Source organism: Propithecus coquereli, unplaced genomic scaffold (genome assembly GCF_000956105.1).
Source record: "Propithecus coquereli isolate 6110/MARCELLA unplaced genomic scaffold, Pcoq_1.0 Scaffold120, whole genome shotgun sequence".
NCBI classification, from domain to species: Eukaryota; Metazoa; Chordata; class Mammalia; order Primates; family Indriidae; genus Propithecus; species Propithecus coquereli.
In genome coordinates, this window is record NW_012136081.1 from 4,064,007 (window position 1) to 4,080,160 (window position 16,154).

General features: G+C 58.3%; 1 protein-coding gene across 4 annotated transcripts in view; it reads right to left on the minus strand.

The window, feature by feature from the left end:
• The window catches only part of ANO1 (anoctamin 1, calcium activated chloride channel), a 194,623-nt gene that overhangs the window by 90,852 nt on the left and 87,617 nt on the right, over nt 1–16,154 (minus strand). For all 4 annotated transcript variants that reach the window (XM_012665634.1, XM_012665636.1, XM_012665635.1 and 1 more), the window contains exons 3-4: nt 13,623–13,946; nt 701–799 (exon numbers count right to left, since the gene is read on the minus strand). In XM_012665634.1, the coding sequence (XP_012521088.1) occupies nt 701–799; nt 13,623–13,946 (423 nt within the window). The remainder of the gene's footprint in view (nt 1–700; nt 800–13,622; nt 13,947–16,154) is intronic.

The window sequence follows — 16,154 nt, forward strand, 5'->3', positions numbered from 1 at the left end:
CCCGGGAACAGTGAGCCCAGGGGGGCCAAAACGCCCCCTCCACTCTCGGTTTCTGGATCGACCCTGAAAGCTCAGAGTTTTGGGAGAGCCCAGCCAACAGTGCAATTATAATACATTCCAGGGAATTTTCCCCCAAACTTCACTTTTGTTTCAAAAGAGGTTATCCAAAGGATCTCGGTGGATGTGAGAAGCCTGACTTATTACCGGGCACGGCCTCGTCCCGTCCACACACAAAAGCGAACACCGACGCCTAGCTAAGCTTCAGGGGCGACGCCGTCAAACTGCATCGTAACCGTAAAGTTTCCAGAGATTAAAAAGAAAACTCCCAGCAAGCTAGGAAATGTAATTAAAATGAATCTGATAAATTAGCCGAGATACCACAAGCAGAAAAGCACCAGCGCCTGAAGTCTAATCCTGTTTGTATTTAGGACGAGTTCCCGAGGCTGAGAGGTGGGCTCTTCTGCTTGCAACCCTGTCCTGGTGGGGTTTGATTTGGGGTCTCTACAGACCACCCAGGCTGGGTCAGGTTCTCCACAATCAGGACACTGGAGCCCAGAGGCCTTGTCACATCCCAGCTGCCCTGGAGGGGTGGGACTGAAAGCCACTCGGCTTCTCTGAACAATCGAGAGCCTCGTGGTGGTGACATCTTCCTGCAGTGACCTTCAGACGTGGCGCTATATTTTGGAGTAAAACCACCCACCTTCTTGGTGGGCATCTTCAGCTTCAGAAACTCGGCCTCTCTGCACAGCACGTTCCAGGGGGCGTGGATTTTCACAAACCCAAGGCCGTGGATTTTAGTCTAGAAAGAGAAGAGAAGTTCCCAGTCAGGGTGGGCAGACACTTGGGGAAAATCGCTTCTACCTTCGGATGTGCGACGGTTTATCGCGCCGTCCACAGCGGCTGCGTTTGCCCCTCACTCCACCCTGACAACACCGAGAGGCACGGCCGGAGTCCCCTCCTTGCAGATGGTGGCCTGGGGTGCAGGGGTTACGTGGCCTCCTCTGGGTCATGTGGGGATGTTTAAGATCCAGGAGGGCCTAGAGAGGGTCCCAGGGGGTACCTACTCCAAAACACATGGGAAGTTTTCAGGGGGGTTAGCTGAAGGCCCCCAAAGCAGCCTGGGCCACGAGAGAGAACTTGTCAGGACGCAGAGCCCAGGCCCCTCGGCCCCAACCTGGGGGCGCCAAGGGCCTTCTGGGTTCCTGACCAGGGCAAGGAGGCGGCAGCTGAAGCTGGTCCCCCTCTGGGCATCCTCCCTCAGCAGGGTCAGGGCCACTCCGCTGCCTGCTCCTGGCCTACACCCCAGGTTCCCTGTGTCTGCGTAGCCTTTATCCTAACATGAGTGGGCAGGCCCCGGTTCAAGGCCGGCTGCCCCACTAAATGGCTGTGGTGCTGAATGACAGTACAAAAGAGCCGAGGTCACCGAGTGCTGGCTGGCAAGGAGGTGGCATCAACTAAGGGCTTCGAGAGAATCGAGTCCAACAACCTTCACAAGCCGCTCCATGAGAAAGGCACCACTACTGGCCCCCTTTACAGATGGGAACACTGAGGCTTGGAGAGAGTAAGTTGCCACGGCCCGCAGTCTTACAGCGGTGAGGGGTGCCGGATTCGAACACAGGCAGTGCTGCCCAGATCCCCCTCACGTTCAGGGATGAGATCGGGATGCCCCAATGTCTCTAGCTTTCCCTATTCCCTCTTGGATTTCAAGTTTAAGAGAGTCCTTTTATCAAGCGAATAGCGTCTATGCAGTCACATTTCCCCATCAGACTCACATAACATCAATCGGAACTTCCCATCACCCCGAGACAACTCAGCTGACCGACGTCTTGATGCCATCGCAACACAAAGCAGAGACACGATGCTCCCTGAATCAGAGCCGCCTTATGCAGAGTGGGGTCCTCCGTCCCCCGGGGCTTGGAGGCCAGCCTGGGGCTTCCAGCCTGAGCTCCCATCAAGCTCTCCTTGCCACAATTCTGAGACTTAACGGAACTGACTGGAAGTCTTGGCAAAAAGGAACCAGGCTAACCGGAGGAAGAGGGCCAGCCGGGACTTGGTCCACCAGCTCGGGGCGCAGAACAATCCGGCTCAGAGTCAGGGTCTGACCCCGGTTCTGGGCGGAATTCACGACAGCAGGCTAAGGTGGGACCCATGCGCGTAGGTTCATGGCAGGTTGTTGACAAAAAGCAGTGGAGCCTAAGTCATTTGGGGATGAATTTTAAGAAAATGAAATCTGAAGTGGGTCAAATACACGTATCTGGCAAGAGCCTGGGCAGAAGCCCACGAAAGCAGCGTTCCCGGCCCAGCCAGGCGCTTGGGCAGAGCTTCCAGGTCACCGCCTTCAGGTGACCCACCCCTCGGCCTACCTGAGGAAGGGGCACCCGCCCTCACGCCCAGCTCCACTTCCTGCTTCTTCCTCGCCCTCCTCCTGAAGCCCACCCGTGGTCGCTTACGTGAACGGTGAAGCCCACGGTCACCGCGCCACACGCATCTCTTGAATGAATGAGTGAAGGGCAGTACGCGGTAATACCAATGGTAACATCGACGGAGGCTGACATCCGCGAGTGCCTGTTATGTGCGGGGTCTGCTTTGTGCATTTTATGTGCATTAATTCATTCAAGACTCACAGCAAAACAAGACTGTGAGGTAGGTCCCATCACTGCCCTCATTTCACGGCTGGGGAAACTGAGGCACAGAAGTGCACACGTGCTAGCCAGCTCCCTGCGTTAGTTCCCGGAGCTGCTGTAGCTCACACAGCAGAACCGTGTTCTCTCCCGGTGCTGGGGGCCGGAAATCCAACATCAAAGTTCCAGCGGGGCCACGCTCCCCCCACAGGCCCTAGGGAGGCTCCTTCTTTTTCTCTTCCAGCTCCTGGGCCCCCAGGCGTTCTCCGACTTGTGGCTGCATCACTCCACCCTCTGCCTCTGAGGTCACGTGGCCTCCTCCCTCTGTGTCTCTCTATTGGATTTATGGCCCACCCTAAATCCAGGATGATCTCATCCAGAAATGTTTAACTTAATTCCCTCTGCAAAGACCCTTCTTCCAAACAAGGGCACATTCGAGCGCTGCAGGTTGACATGGGTTTGGGGCCACCCTTCAGCCCACTGCTCTCGTCCTGGTGCTGCAGGGTAGGGTCCTGCGCGGCTGCGTGCAGGGGCCTATCTAAGCGGCTAGGGAAGTGTCATAGGAGCATGGACCCAGCAGCCGGGGCCCGAAGCTGCTTCGAGGGGACAGCAGGATGAGGCAGCTCCAGGATAGGCCAAGACTCAGGGCTGCGCTGGCAGAGGGCACCCCAGTGGGCTTGGGCCCCCTCTGCGAACCATCACATCCCTGCATGGGCTAGAGGAGGCAGCCCCAGCACTCGGGTGCAAGGAGCCCAGATCCTTCTGTGGCCCTTGAGGTGTAGGTCGAATGGGCACTGGGTGAGGCCCTGTGTTCAGAGGACTGGGTTTGGGAGGGCTGGGCTGGAATCCTGCCCTGCCCCTGTGTGGCCTCTGGCAAGTGACTTAACCTCTCTGAGCCCCTGTTTCCTCATCTGCAGACTGGGCAATACAGGAGCCCTGGTGCTGTCAGCAGCTCTGGTCCAGCACCCTGAGACAGAGAGGTCAGTCTTGCTCCGGCCTGGGATCACTCCCCCGACACAGGCCGCTGAGACCAAGCCTGCCTCACGGCACAGAACCCTTTGGCCAAGAAGCTTCAAGCCATCTCCCAAGCCCTGGGGGGCCACAGAGGGTACCGACACCTGAGAGGTGGTGGCCCCCCAGTCCTGGTGACTCACAGGTGCAGGGTGGACACCACGGGGCACCCGAGTCAGGAGAGATAACCGTTGACGGCCCACGTGAGGAAGAGCCTGTCTTTTCCTGTTACAGACCCAGATTTATTTTTGGGCTCTGCTCACCCGCACGCAAAGACCCAAAATATATTCTTCCGAGTCCATGGAGATTTCTGTCACTGGTGGTCAGGGAGCTGGGGCCGCTGCCGCCTCCCTGGGAAGCACGCAGCCCTGTTTACGTGAGCAGCGGAGCTTCTCCCAGGGACACAGCTGGCGACATTTGAGAAAGGGGCCGTGGGACCAGCTCGGCGAAAACACATTTGGGATGTTTTAAAACGTGGTGCCCGGCCTGACCACGGCCTGACCAGAGCCCACCGCAGCAGGAAGACACCGAGCGAGGCCGCCGCGTGCCCCAGGAGGCTAGTGCTGGGGTATTGGGAGGCCACACCCATGGCCCTGGGCATGGGGAGGGCCAACCTGGCCTGGGCTCTGGGAGGGGACAGGGCCAAGCCCCCAAATAGCCCCCAGCCAGGGCAGGTGGGCAGGCCGGGGCTGCTCACCTCGGTGCAGAGCACATGCTAGATCCGCTCAGCTCCCATTCTGAGCCCAGCTCCAATTGTGTCGACGTCTTCCTTTCCGAAGGAAGGAGAAAATCCCAAACAAGCAAAAATGTCCCCCATGGCGGGTTCATGGCAGGTGGGGATGCCACGTGCTGCCACCCGAGGGCCTGGACGTTCTATCACGGTGAGGCCTGATGCTTCTACCAGCTGGTCACGGCCACGGCGGGGGGGTGACTCACTGCCGCTCAAGTGCAGGCTCAGAAATTACTAGAAGGTTTGCACCAATGAGGACCGGATGTGGTAGCTTTCTGGTTGCATAGTGGGCTTCCTTCCTCCCCCACCCCGGTCCTCACAAGCTACTCCGTATCCCGGAGGGCAGCATCCACTCCTGACGCCTGCTCCTCCAGTCAGGGGTCAGGATTGGGACGGCAGGAGCCCGAGGGTCACAGAGCCACTAATGGGACAGCCCCGCCTGCGTGAGTGACCCTGCCCTGGTTTAGCATCGGCGGGACCACGGGGAGTGTGCCATGCACACGGTGGGGACAGGCGGACCTTCCTGAGCACGGCCCGGGCCATCAGTGGCAGGTGAGCCCCGAAGCCTCATCACTGCCGGGGTTCGGGCCCGGAGCCCTCAGTGCCCTCGGTAGATCCTGTCTCTGCCTCGGCTTTCCCAGCTTCAGAGAGGAGAACACCTACACCTGCAGGGTGCCGTGAAGCCCCGTCAGGGGGCCCAGGCCTCCTCCTCACCCTGCCCCTTGACGAGGACGTGTGGCCACGGTGGCCCGAACCTCCTGTGTCTGGACTCAGGGGCAGACACCAGCGGCCTTGGCGGCTGCCCTCCGGGAGAGCTTCACATTCTCTGCCCCAGAGAGGCTTTCCAGGCACGTGACACCCGGCACTGCATCCTGGTCAGTCCCTCGTGACCAGGCAAGTTCTCGGTGGCACTGGCACCTGCCCACCCTATGGCCACCAGTGTCCGTCGCGGATACGAGCTGAAGCACCGGCTCTTACGCGGGACTGGTGTCCCTAGGACAGAGAGCAGCGCCGGCCTGGGGTAGGTGCTCGATGATATTTACTGAGCGAGGGATGCAGGAGGAGGGAAGGAGCCCATCATTACTGCACGCCTACTGCATGCCAGCCGAGGACAGCCCCGGCACTCAGACCCCCATCTGATTGGCTCCCGGACCTTCGGTAGTTAACGGTGTGTCCACTGCCGTGAATATGGGTGAGGGGGCAGGGAAGGCCTGGAGCCACTCGTCCCAGGCCCACGAGCTGTGGACATGGGCTGGGAGCTCGGCCTGGGGCTGACCCTGCAACGCTCGCTACTGCCCTCCACCCACGTGGCTCCCAGAGGGCACGCCTCCAGACCCCAGGTGTGGGTCTGCGTGGGGAAGCCACTGCCCGCCAGTGGGCATTTCCCAGGCTGCAGTTACTGCCGATCATGTCTACGCTGCACAGGAAGACCTGGCTCCCGACCACGCGGGCGCGAGGACATAGCCACGCTGGGCAGGAGAGGTACTTTTCTCGGGAACAAGCACACCTTCTGCATCATCTTGACGCTGTCTCTGCACTCGCGTCTCAGGAGAGCTGGGGACTCAGTGGATGCGGTCTTGGTGGGTGGACCGGGCACGATCGCTCTTTTCCAAGAACATGGCAGGGGCGGCGTGGACATCTTTATCCCCAGCCCGTGGCATGGGCTCTGGCCCGATGCCTGCTCAGTAAGACGGCTGGTTGCAGAAATAAATGACAAGTCAAGTAGAAGATGGGGGACAGAAACAGAGATGTAATGGCCTTAAAGATGCTGAAGAACTGAGAACTGAGAGTAGGAAGCTGCCGGGTCATGTTTTGGAGGAAAACCCAGACAGATCTGAGGAGCAACTAAGACAGTGTCTTCCCTGGTGGCATCTAACAACATGGCCACGGGGCCGGCTTTAGGAGGAGGAAGAAGTCACAGTTTCAATGTGGCCCGTCCAAGGCGAGGAGTCCAATAGGAGGTCCTCCTCCCTGGGCTGGGCCCCCATGAGAAGACACTTTCAGGTGACCTGGAAAGGAGTGGCTTTCTTTCCCTCACCCCAGGGCATTGCAAGAAGGTGGCCCCGGTGCCCAGTAGAGCAGGAGTTGAGAAAGGGGAGAAAAAGGAGGAATAAAAACCACCCTGAGAAGTTCTGGCTCCTGTAGGCCATGGCCAGCTGGGGGCCTTGACTTGGGTTCAAGGTCATTCCCAGCTGCGATCACCAGGCCTCTCTGGACAAGGGCTCCTTCATCCCAGCCCTTGGGAAACTCCACGGGTTACACAAGGTCAGTGGCCAGCAGGCAAGAGAGCCAGACCCACCAGGACCAGAGACAGTCACGGGAGGGAAAGCAGCAGAAGTGACCGAGATAGAAATCGGCCCACTCGGCTTGGGATTATGAAAGTATTAGACGGCTAATAAATCAGCTATGCACACCTCGTTCAAGGAAATAAACCTCAAGACAGAAAAGATCTGCAAAGGACAGGAAACCATTAAAACATGACATAGCTAACCTGGAAAAGAACCAAATAGAACTTCTAGAAATAAAAAACGATCATAGCAAGAATTAAAAACTCAATGGATATGTTTGGAAATACTCCACTCCCCCCAAAGACTGGAAGGCACGTGGGCTGGGCAGGGAGAAGCTGGCAGGGGGCTGGGATGGGGGAGGGGAGGGAAGCCCCGAAGGCAGCATCTGCCCATGGTGAAATGCCACCACCGCGGCCTGCTGCAAGCTGCCAGTGGGTTAACGACCGGCTAGCAGAATTCCTGACGACCTGGGAAGAGCTGACTCCAGCACACCACGGGCCTGGGACAGACTACGGCCGCAGAACTGAAGCCAGAACAGCAAAGATTTCACCCCGCCTGCCTGGGACCCCCTCGGCAGAGCTGTGCAGTGGTCTTGGGGGCACTTTAAAGACATGGCCCTAAAAAAAGTCTGGGATTCACTTTGAAAGAAGGATGTTTCCACAAACCAAGACAAACCTGAAGGAAATTAGGCAGTGATGAAAGTCAGGCAATGTGCCTTGGCCCTCAGCGGAAGACGCAAGAGACATAAAATCCTCAGGGGCCAAAGAAATAAATCTGTAACGGTGGAGTTATGAGCGGAGAACTACCTTCAGGGCTAGACCAGAGGTCCCACCACCCGTCGCGCAGGAGGTCCGTTCCCCCGCCCACGGCAGAGGCTGCGACGCCCGTGGGTGGGGTGGGGGCTGGGGGATGCATGTGTTGGGGGTAGGAGTTCGGAGCCAGCTCCAAAGGCTAGTCCTGCCGCCGTCGGGCCGCCCGGTGGTCTGGGCCTGCTGGCTGCAGCTGTCAGAGGCTCAGTTCAGGGTCTAAGTCCTGCCCACCTTCTCACGGCCCGGGTAGGAAGCCCACATGGGGCGGGGGTGGTTTGCTTCCGCACTGACAGCCCCGTGAGCATGTTTATTGCTCTTGTGTGTCCTGAAGATGGGACCAGACCCGAGACTCCCCGGCGTCCAGGGCTCCTCCCCACACCCTGCTTGCTGGGCTGTCTTGGGCCTGAGGCCCAGCCAGCAATTAGCCAAGCCCCAGAACCGCCTCTGACACCTGACCACACCCACGTGGCCTCTGTCGGACACGGCAAGAAATGGATGTCCCTCTTCCTCTCCTGTGGCCAGGGCAATGCTGCCACCACCCTCCCTGGTCACCTGGCAGAGGGCAGGGGCGGGGAGTCACCACACACAGGGAGACCCTTCTCTTCTCAGATCTGACGCCCGTCTCCCCTCTGCTAGCAGCTGCGCTGTGGCCCAGGCCCTGGGAGCGTGAGAGCAGTCTGTGCCCAGGGCTGCGGGCAAGGGGGTGTTTATGGCCAACGTCAGCGGCTCTTTCCCTGCGCCAGGCCCGAGTGTTAACTCTCATAACTCTCACCCACCGCTCCCTGAAGCAGGTCATCTCATCACCCCTACTGGACAGATGGGGACACTGAGGCCCAGAGAGGGGAAGCCTCTTGCCCAAGGTTGCTCAGCCAGCAAGCGGCTGAGTTGGGTCCACACCCACATACTTGGCTCTCGGAGGGGCTGAGCGGGGTCTGGACCCGCACTCGAAGCTCCGAGGCCGCATCCTCACCACCCCCACCAGCCCTAGGCTCCGTCTGAAAGCAGCACCCACCCTCCCGCAGAGACCACCCTCACTTGCTTTTCAAAAGCAACCTCCACGAAGATGGGGAACAGATGCGGTGGAACACCCACCCACGACAGCTGCGGGGGCGAGGAGGAGCGGCCGCCCAAGGGTGCATAGGTGAGCCCCGCACAGAGGCATGAAAGCAAACAGACTTTCATAGGGTTCCGATGTCTGCAGCCTTCACAGAATCTGCCGAAGCCAGGGTCAAGTTCAACGTCAGGGCAGCGTGGGCCTGGGCCACCCTGCAGTACACGCAGCCAGGATTTCAGCGTGTGGTGTTCTCGGCAGTGACCTCATGGACATAAATAACGTCCGGCAGCCTTTGAGGCTGGACTTCAAGAATGCCGATGGGTTCAGTTGCAAGAAAACACGTTGGCCACAAATTTCTCTTGTCCCTTTAGTGGGAACCCTGCAAGCTGACCCCACGGCTGTCAAAGGGGGAGAGAGATGGGGGAAAGAAAGAGAGAGGGGGAGAGAGGACAGAGAGGAGGGGAGAGGGAGACAGAGCAAGAGGGAGGGGGAGGAAGAGAGGAAGGAGGGAGAGAAACTCCGAGCCTCCTGCCTCAAGGCCTTCCCTCCTCCCTGCCATCTCTTGTCCTGCAGTGCCAGTCTAGGGGTCTCTGAGCCCCTGGCGTGAAAGGACCTGGGAGGCTGTCCCGTGGGTCAAAGTGTCAAAGCCTTTCTTGACCCCCCAGCTCTCTCTTCAAGGCATCTAGGAGGCATCTTGGGGACCCAGCCCTCTGCCTTTCCAAAGGAGCCAGCGCTGGGGTCCCCGTCTGGGGCTTCCTCTGGGGTAGTGAGGAGTGGACCAGGGGCCTGTGTGGACACTGGGGACCTTGCATGGGGGACACTTCTGCTGGCTCATGGGGAAAAGGCCCCCATCCATACTCCTCACACCGCAAAGTATGGTCCAGGACCAGCGCCTCGAGTGCCCCGGGGGCTAAGTCCCCCCAGGGCTGCTGAATCAGAGCCTGCATTGTGACAAGACCCCCAGGGATTCCTGTGCACATCCGGGCCCTGCAGTGAGGCAGGCCAGGCCGCAGTTAGACTCATAATTCCCCCAGAGCATCTGCCTCGTCCCCCAGCTACGGCCCCCCACCTTGTGCTGGTACCTCTGGGCTCCGGCCTGCCCCATCCAAGCCACCCCACTCCGGGACCCACCACTCCAGGGTGGCATTTCAGCTACTGCAGCGGGTCCAACTGTGTCCCCTAAAAAGACATGTTCAAGTCCTAACCCCTGGTGCCTGTGCATGTGACAGGGTCTTTGCAAGTATAACCGCAGTAAGATAAAGTCGTATGGGATTAGGGTGGCCCTGAACAGAGTGACTGGTGTCCTTATAAGAGAAGAGGACGCAACAGGAGAGAGGACAGCATGAAGATGGAGAAGGAGACTGGAGCGATGTGGCCACAAGCTAAGGAACAGCTGGAGCCACGAGAAGCTGGAAGACACAGGAGGGAAGGGAGTGTGGCCCTGATGACATCTTGATTTTGGACTTCTGACTTCTAAAACTGTGAGAATAAATTTGTGTTGTTTTGGCTGGGCGCAGTGGCTCATGCCTGTAATTCTAGCACTTTGGGAGGCTAAGGCAGGAAGATCATTTGAGGCCAGGAGTTTGAGACCGGCCTGGGCGACACAGTGAGACCCCATCTCTACCAAAAATGAAAAAATTAGCCAGGTATGGTGGTATACACCTGCAGTCCCACGTACTAAGGAGGCTGAGGTGGGAGGATCACTTGAACCCAGGAGTTGGAGGCTGCAGCGAGCTATGATGAGGCCACTGCACTCCAGCATGGGTGACAGAGCAAGATCCTATCTCTAAACAAACCAAAATTAACCAACTAACTAAATAAATAAATAAATTTGTGTCGTTTTAAACCACTCGGTTTGTTAGCCTTTGTTACCACAGCCTCGGGAGACTAACACAGCTATCTGGTTCCTAAGAACTGGCCCCGACGTGCGCTCAGTCAGGTCCGCTTTCAGGGCACCATCTGCCTGCCACCCATCATCACAGACGTCTCGAGACAAACCTCCTGCCTCAGCGAGGATGGCCAGCGCAGAGGGGCTCCCGTCGGGGAGGCTCACAGCCCCCCTGCCCAGGAGCAACACAGCGTCACCCACCCACCGGCGCCCCGTGGGGAACAGAGGCTGGGACCCATCTGCGTGGCTGGCGACCTCCGCGAGGCTGCCTGGTCCCCTGCAGAAGGCGGGGCCTGCAGGCAGTCCGAGGCCCTGGCTCCCACTGGGAGAACGTGCTTATCCAACCCACGCTCTCCCTCCAGCCTTCCTTTTTCCTTTGCCCCATCCAGCCTGTAGAGCAGGGATTCTCAACTGGGAGCAGTTTGGGCCCCCAGGGACATTTGGCAATGTCTGGGGACATTCTTGGTTTTCAAGACTTGGGGCGGGGTGTCACTGGCCAGGTGGCGCCAGGGATGCTGTTAAATACCAAATGCTGACAGCGCTGAGGTTGAGAAACCCTGCTTTAAAGCAGCGAGTCTTATTAATTCGGGGGGAGGTTAACGAGTGTTTGAGTATCTGATAGATTCCATGGATTTTTCTTCCCAGGAAAGTGCACGTAAGCCCTGAATTTTGCTTTGAATTGGGTAGGATTGTGCAACTGTGTTTTCTTAGAGGCCATCTTATGCCCTTCGCTTCTTGTAATCTGAGCACAGCCCCGGGAAAGATTCATTAACAAGAGCGTCTCTTCCCCCTGAAATAAATACCACAGCAGCTCTGCCTGCTAATCGCGCCGGCAGGGCCCTGCGCACACCTCACGCGCCGCGTGTGTCCAAACAGCCTGTTAATAGATTCTGGCTCTGCTTGTCCCTGGGAGAGCAACAGGCTGCCCAAACGATGGCTCCTTCCAGCAACCTCGGGGGCCGTTCATCTCTGATGAGAGCTCTGGGGTTTCCAGCAGGCCCTCGTGAAACAGTTTACGATTTGAGAGGCTCCAGCAGGGAGGTGGAAACATCTCGACTTCAGCCACTTTGAAAGCTTGAACCGACTCGCCTACACCACAGTCATGTTTTCATTTTTAAAATGGCCAAATTAACTGCTTAAAAGCCTCTTTTAGCTCTCAAGCTAAATCATCAGTGAAATTTTGAGGTCATCCACTGGAATGACCTTTTCTGTGACAGTAACAAACGTCCTCAAGTTTGCTTTTTATTTCAAAGTCTCAACAGAGAACATAAATTTTTTTAAAAAGATATTTATGACAGCACTCAATTAGACTTGGGAAGGTTCTTTTCTCCTTGGGCACTGCTATTCCTACTTCGGTACGAACAACAATGCGTGATATTAATATAACATCAACCAGTTAGAATTTGCCACATGCCACACGACTCTGAATTAAGCACTTGGCAAGGGTGACTTCTGATAACCCAGTGATGTAAATACTATTGTCAACTCCATTTGACAGACAGGGAAACTGAGGCCTGGCAGTTCAATAAGGATAGGGAGGAGGTATGGGGTCTGGCCTGGGTCAGTTGGAATCACCAGACGTCAGAGATTCCCGTCGAGCATGAGATTTGAAGGTTGCAGTCGGCAGAAAATGACACTGAGAGAGTGTAAATCCCCCAGGGCACAGACGAGGCACGCCACGCCCCAGACGCAAAATCACAGCTCTCCCCTCAGCTCCCAGGGAGAGGCCTCGGCCGCCGAGCCTCTCCTGCCTCTGACGGAGCTGGTGGTTCCTCCACTTATGAAACGCCAGGCGACATACACTCTACACAGTAGCAGTATTGTTCACGGGCCGTAGGGCTGGCCGGGCAGAACAATGGGAAAGCCAGCGAGAATCAGCCACCCGTCTCTCCCTGTGACACCTGCCGAGGTCTAAGACCACGTGAGACAGAAAACTCTGGCAGGCCAGCAGATACCTGTTTTCTAGCTGCTGCCCTCGAAGGCCACGGAAACCCTTGGAGTCCTTGTTAGGACCAAACTATCACTTCCAGATTATCGGAACTTGTTAAGTCCCCTCCCACGCCCTCGAAGCTCCCGCGGGAGCCCTCCCTGCGGTGGGACTCACCGTCTCCTGCCCGGAAGCCAAGCCCCCAGAAGAACAGTGGAGGCCAGAGAGATGCTCCGTACTGGACGAGAAAGAGGCCCTGGGAGCATTCTGGTTGTTTCCAGGGGCAGTAATATCTACTTGGCATAAAACAGAGTTTACACCCTGGGTTCCCTAATGAACTCGCTTTTTGGTCTAAATTCTCAGAAGGCATCCTTATCACAAAAGCATTCACTACGCAAGGACGCAGTGGTCCTGTGGACGAAATATCACACGACGCCAACTTTTAACTTCAACATTCACAGTTGACTCGATGGCTTCCTAAGTTAACCTGCTGACTACATTTTGCTTTTCACGTGTTTTTGAGACGTTTGCCGATTCTCAACTAACCTGCACAGTAGCTCTCTAGGCGAGGGGCCTTTCCATCAATGTTCACGTAAGGAACAGCACTTGTGCACAGAGAGGTTAAGATGTTGGCTGGGGGGCGCACAGCAATCAGCTGAGTGGTGGGGAGAAGCACCGCTATGCCGGGCTGCGAAAATCCCTCCCTGCTCACGGCTGCACCCTCAGCCACTGCGGCGGCCAGGCACGGGAAGAGGGTCAACCTTTCGTTCTCTTCAGAAATCTTTCTTTTAGAAAGATTGTTAGGCTTTGCTAGGGAGAGGAGCTCCAGAAAACAGTGCTAAGAGTCATGGGCTTCAGAGCACCAGGGACCCCCCCAGGGGTCAGCCGAACCTATCTCCTCGTTTCACAATTGAGAAACTGAGGCCCGAGCAGGGCTGAGGCCATCCAGGAAGAGAGACCCCCAGGAGAGCTTCGTCCTCCCTGTGGGTGAGCAACTCTTCCTGGGAGAGGAAGTGACCAGAGCAGGAAGTGCCCTGACCTGCAGGTCGTTGCTGTGACGGCCAGCCCCTCTCCCAGGGCAGATGTGACCCCAAGGGGTGGCCTGGGACCTCCCAAAGCTGCTCAAAAACGATTTCTACCCCACCTGCACGACAAGGACAGTGTTCTCAGCTGGCCCTTCTCTAAGAACAGCTTAAATCCAGAGCAAGATCCCCCGCCCCCGCGCTGCCTTCCGAAAGCGGAAGCGCCTCCCGCCCAGACCACCCTGCCGAGCCCACGGCAGCGGGATAGTTACGTCCTCGTCCCGCTCCAGCTCCAGGCCGGCCTCCAGGAGGTTGCCCTCGTACTCGTCCCTGCGGAACTGCTTGTCATCCTCGTGGTAGTCCATCGGGGGCTCTGCTTCCGACGGCCTGCCCTTCCCAGGCAGGGGGTGGTCCTGCTTGACGCTGCGTGCCCCTGGGGCGGCATCGCTGTGCTGGACCCTCCTGGCCAGCGTCCTGCTGCCCGAGGCCCTCTTGTGATGGTACACCAGGATGTAATCCACCTTGCGCTTGCCGTCCCTGAAGTACAGGCCATACTTGCACTCGGCATCCGGGTCCACGGACAGGGAGTTCAGCAGCTGAGGGCGGAAGAAGAGGGAGACGCACTCACTGTCCAGCTGGCAGTGACTGGCCTTCGGAGCGAGCGCTCGTCAAACTGATGGACTTCACTCATTCGCTCGCTCCCTCGTTTGCTCACTCACCCGCGGATACTCACTGATGCCAGCCACGCGCCCACTGTCCCAGGGGCTGAGACTCAACTGTGAACACAGTGGACGGGGCCTGCCTTGGGGGAGCCGACACTCTAGAGGGACACATTTGCTGCTGATCTCCCACACCGGTCACCCAGAGGGCTCCTGGTCTGCAGAGCCAGGCAGGCCGGACTGCAGGGACCTGCCTGGCTGCTAGAGAAAAGCTCTTGTAGAAGCTGCCAAGCGAAACCCCGTAGGAAGGGCTCTCGGGCAGGGTCTTGGGCAGAGCAGAGCCAAGCTTAGGTTCTGCCCTGCAAACCCCAACCCGAGGGCCAGCGCCCAAGGCAGTGTCATGTCAAGGTGGCCGCAGGGCCACTAACTAGCTGTGTGGTCAGAAGTGAGGCATTCACTGTCTTAGTCTGGGTTCTCCCAAAACAGACCCTGAGGGAAGGCTTGGGCTCGAGTATTTTACCTGGAGTTGCACACAAGGTGCCAGGTAGGGCGAGAGGGACGGGGGCTGAGAGAGGTGGGTTAACAAGTGGTCACAGCGGTCCCTCCCTGGCTGGGGGTCACTCCTGGGGCATTAACTCCCCCACACGTCCCCCGCTCTGCGTGTGCTGCCTGTGTGGGAGGACGCTTTTGGGTGCAGAGGACAGGGAGCCACTGGCATGGACAAGTGGGCGCCCTGGGGTGACCGAGGCTTGGGAGGGAGGGCTCCAATGGGGTCTGCCCCATCTCAGATTCCTTACTTGCCCAAAGGACTCTGGGAGGCCAAATGAGGTACAGAGCGGCTGGTTCAAAATGCCAGATATTCACACGATTGCCTGTGGCATGGCTGCTGCTAATGCCGAACCTGAGTTTCTAGAACTCCTGTGGAATGTTGCCGGTTGTGGAGAGCAGACAGGTCAAGCAGCATACCAGGCTCCAGAAATAAGAAAAAATAGATAAAACCGGGCTGCAGCTCCAGACCCGTGGCCGTCCTGAGGCTGAGCCTCTGCCTGGACCTGGCCACCTGGTCTCCACCTCGGTTCCTGTGGCTGTGCACGGCTGACCCCCCTCCCGAGGGCCCCACCCAGCTCCCGAGGGCGTCCTCCAAGAGCACGGTCCTCCCTGATGGCGCGCAAGGCTGGCGTACAGCTACACGCAGGGCCCCAAACACCCCTGGCTGGCGGAGAGAGCTGCGCTTGGGCCTCGCTGGCCTGGAAAGTCTGTCCACATGGCCCCTGGAACCGCAGCGCGGCTTCAGGCTGCACCAGGCCACTAAAGCACTGGCCATTTGGTCAGGAGAAGCAGCAGGAAGAACCCCTCACTTGAGGGGTGTCAGGCCGTGTACAACCGAAAGTACATCGAGGAAGCTGGAGGGCTGAGGACCCCCGAACCAAACACTCAGCATTAAGGGTGGGGGGACAGGGAGGCTGTGACTACAACGTGCAGGGACCAGCCCCATCCTGGCGATCCCCAGGAGGACCTGGATGTTGCGTGGATGCCCTGCCCAGGTTGCTCGCTGCGACTTAAGTCTGCAGGGGGCTTTTGGGCCAGGCCCACACCTGTGGGGGGCGGGCAGCCTAGGGAGGGCTCAGGGGGCCGGGTGGGGGGAGCACTGGCTCCTGGGGGCAGCACGGTTGCACACGCAGCCTAGCAGCAGATGGGCCATGGGACACCCCACGGCCTTCCCCATCTCAGGTCTGCAGCCAACGCTGCTCCTGCATTCCTTTAGCGGGCAAAGCACGAAAAAGCTGTTCTCAATTTGCCAGTGGGGGGAACTGAGGCTCACTTGGGTGAGCTGCCCGATTTGCAGCCCTGGGTGCCCAATTCCCGCAGGCTGCCCCCGGCCAGGGCTCTGCCTGTGGTGCTGGAGGACACGGGAAGGGTGCAGCCCTTTAGCAGCCTCAGCGCTGTTCCTGCTGCTCCCGGGGCCAGCTGGGGTGGTGGTTAAGTGGGGCTGGTAGGGCGGCAGGTTAGCGCAGGCCAGTGGGGCAGTTCGGGCAATGGGACAGCTGGTGCAGCAGGTGGGGCTGGCACAGAGCAGGGCAGGAGCTTTGCGGCAGGCCCTGCAGTTGGCCAGACCTGGGTCTGTGTCTGGCTTGGCCTCTCTCC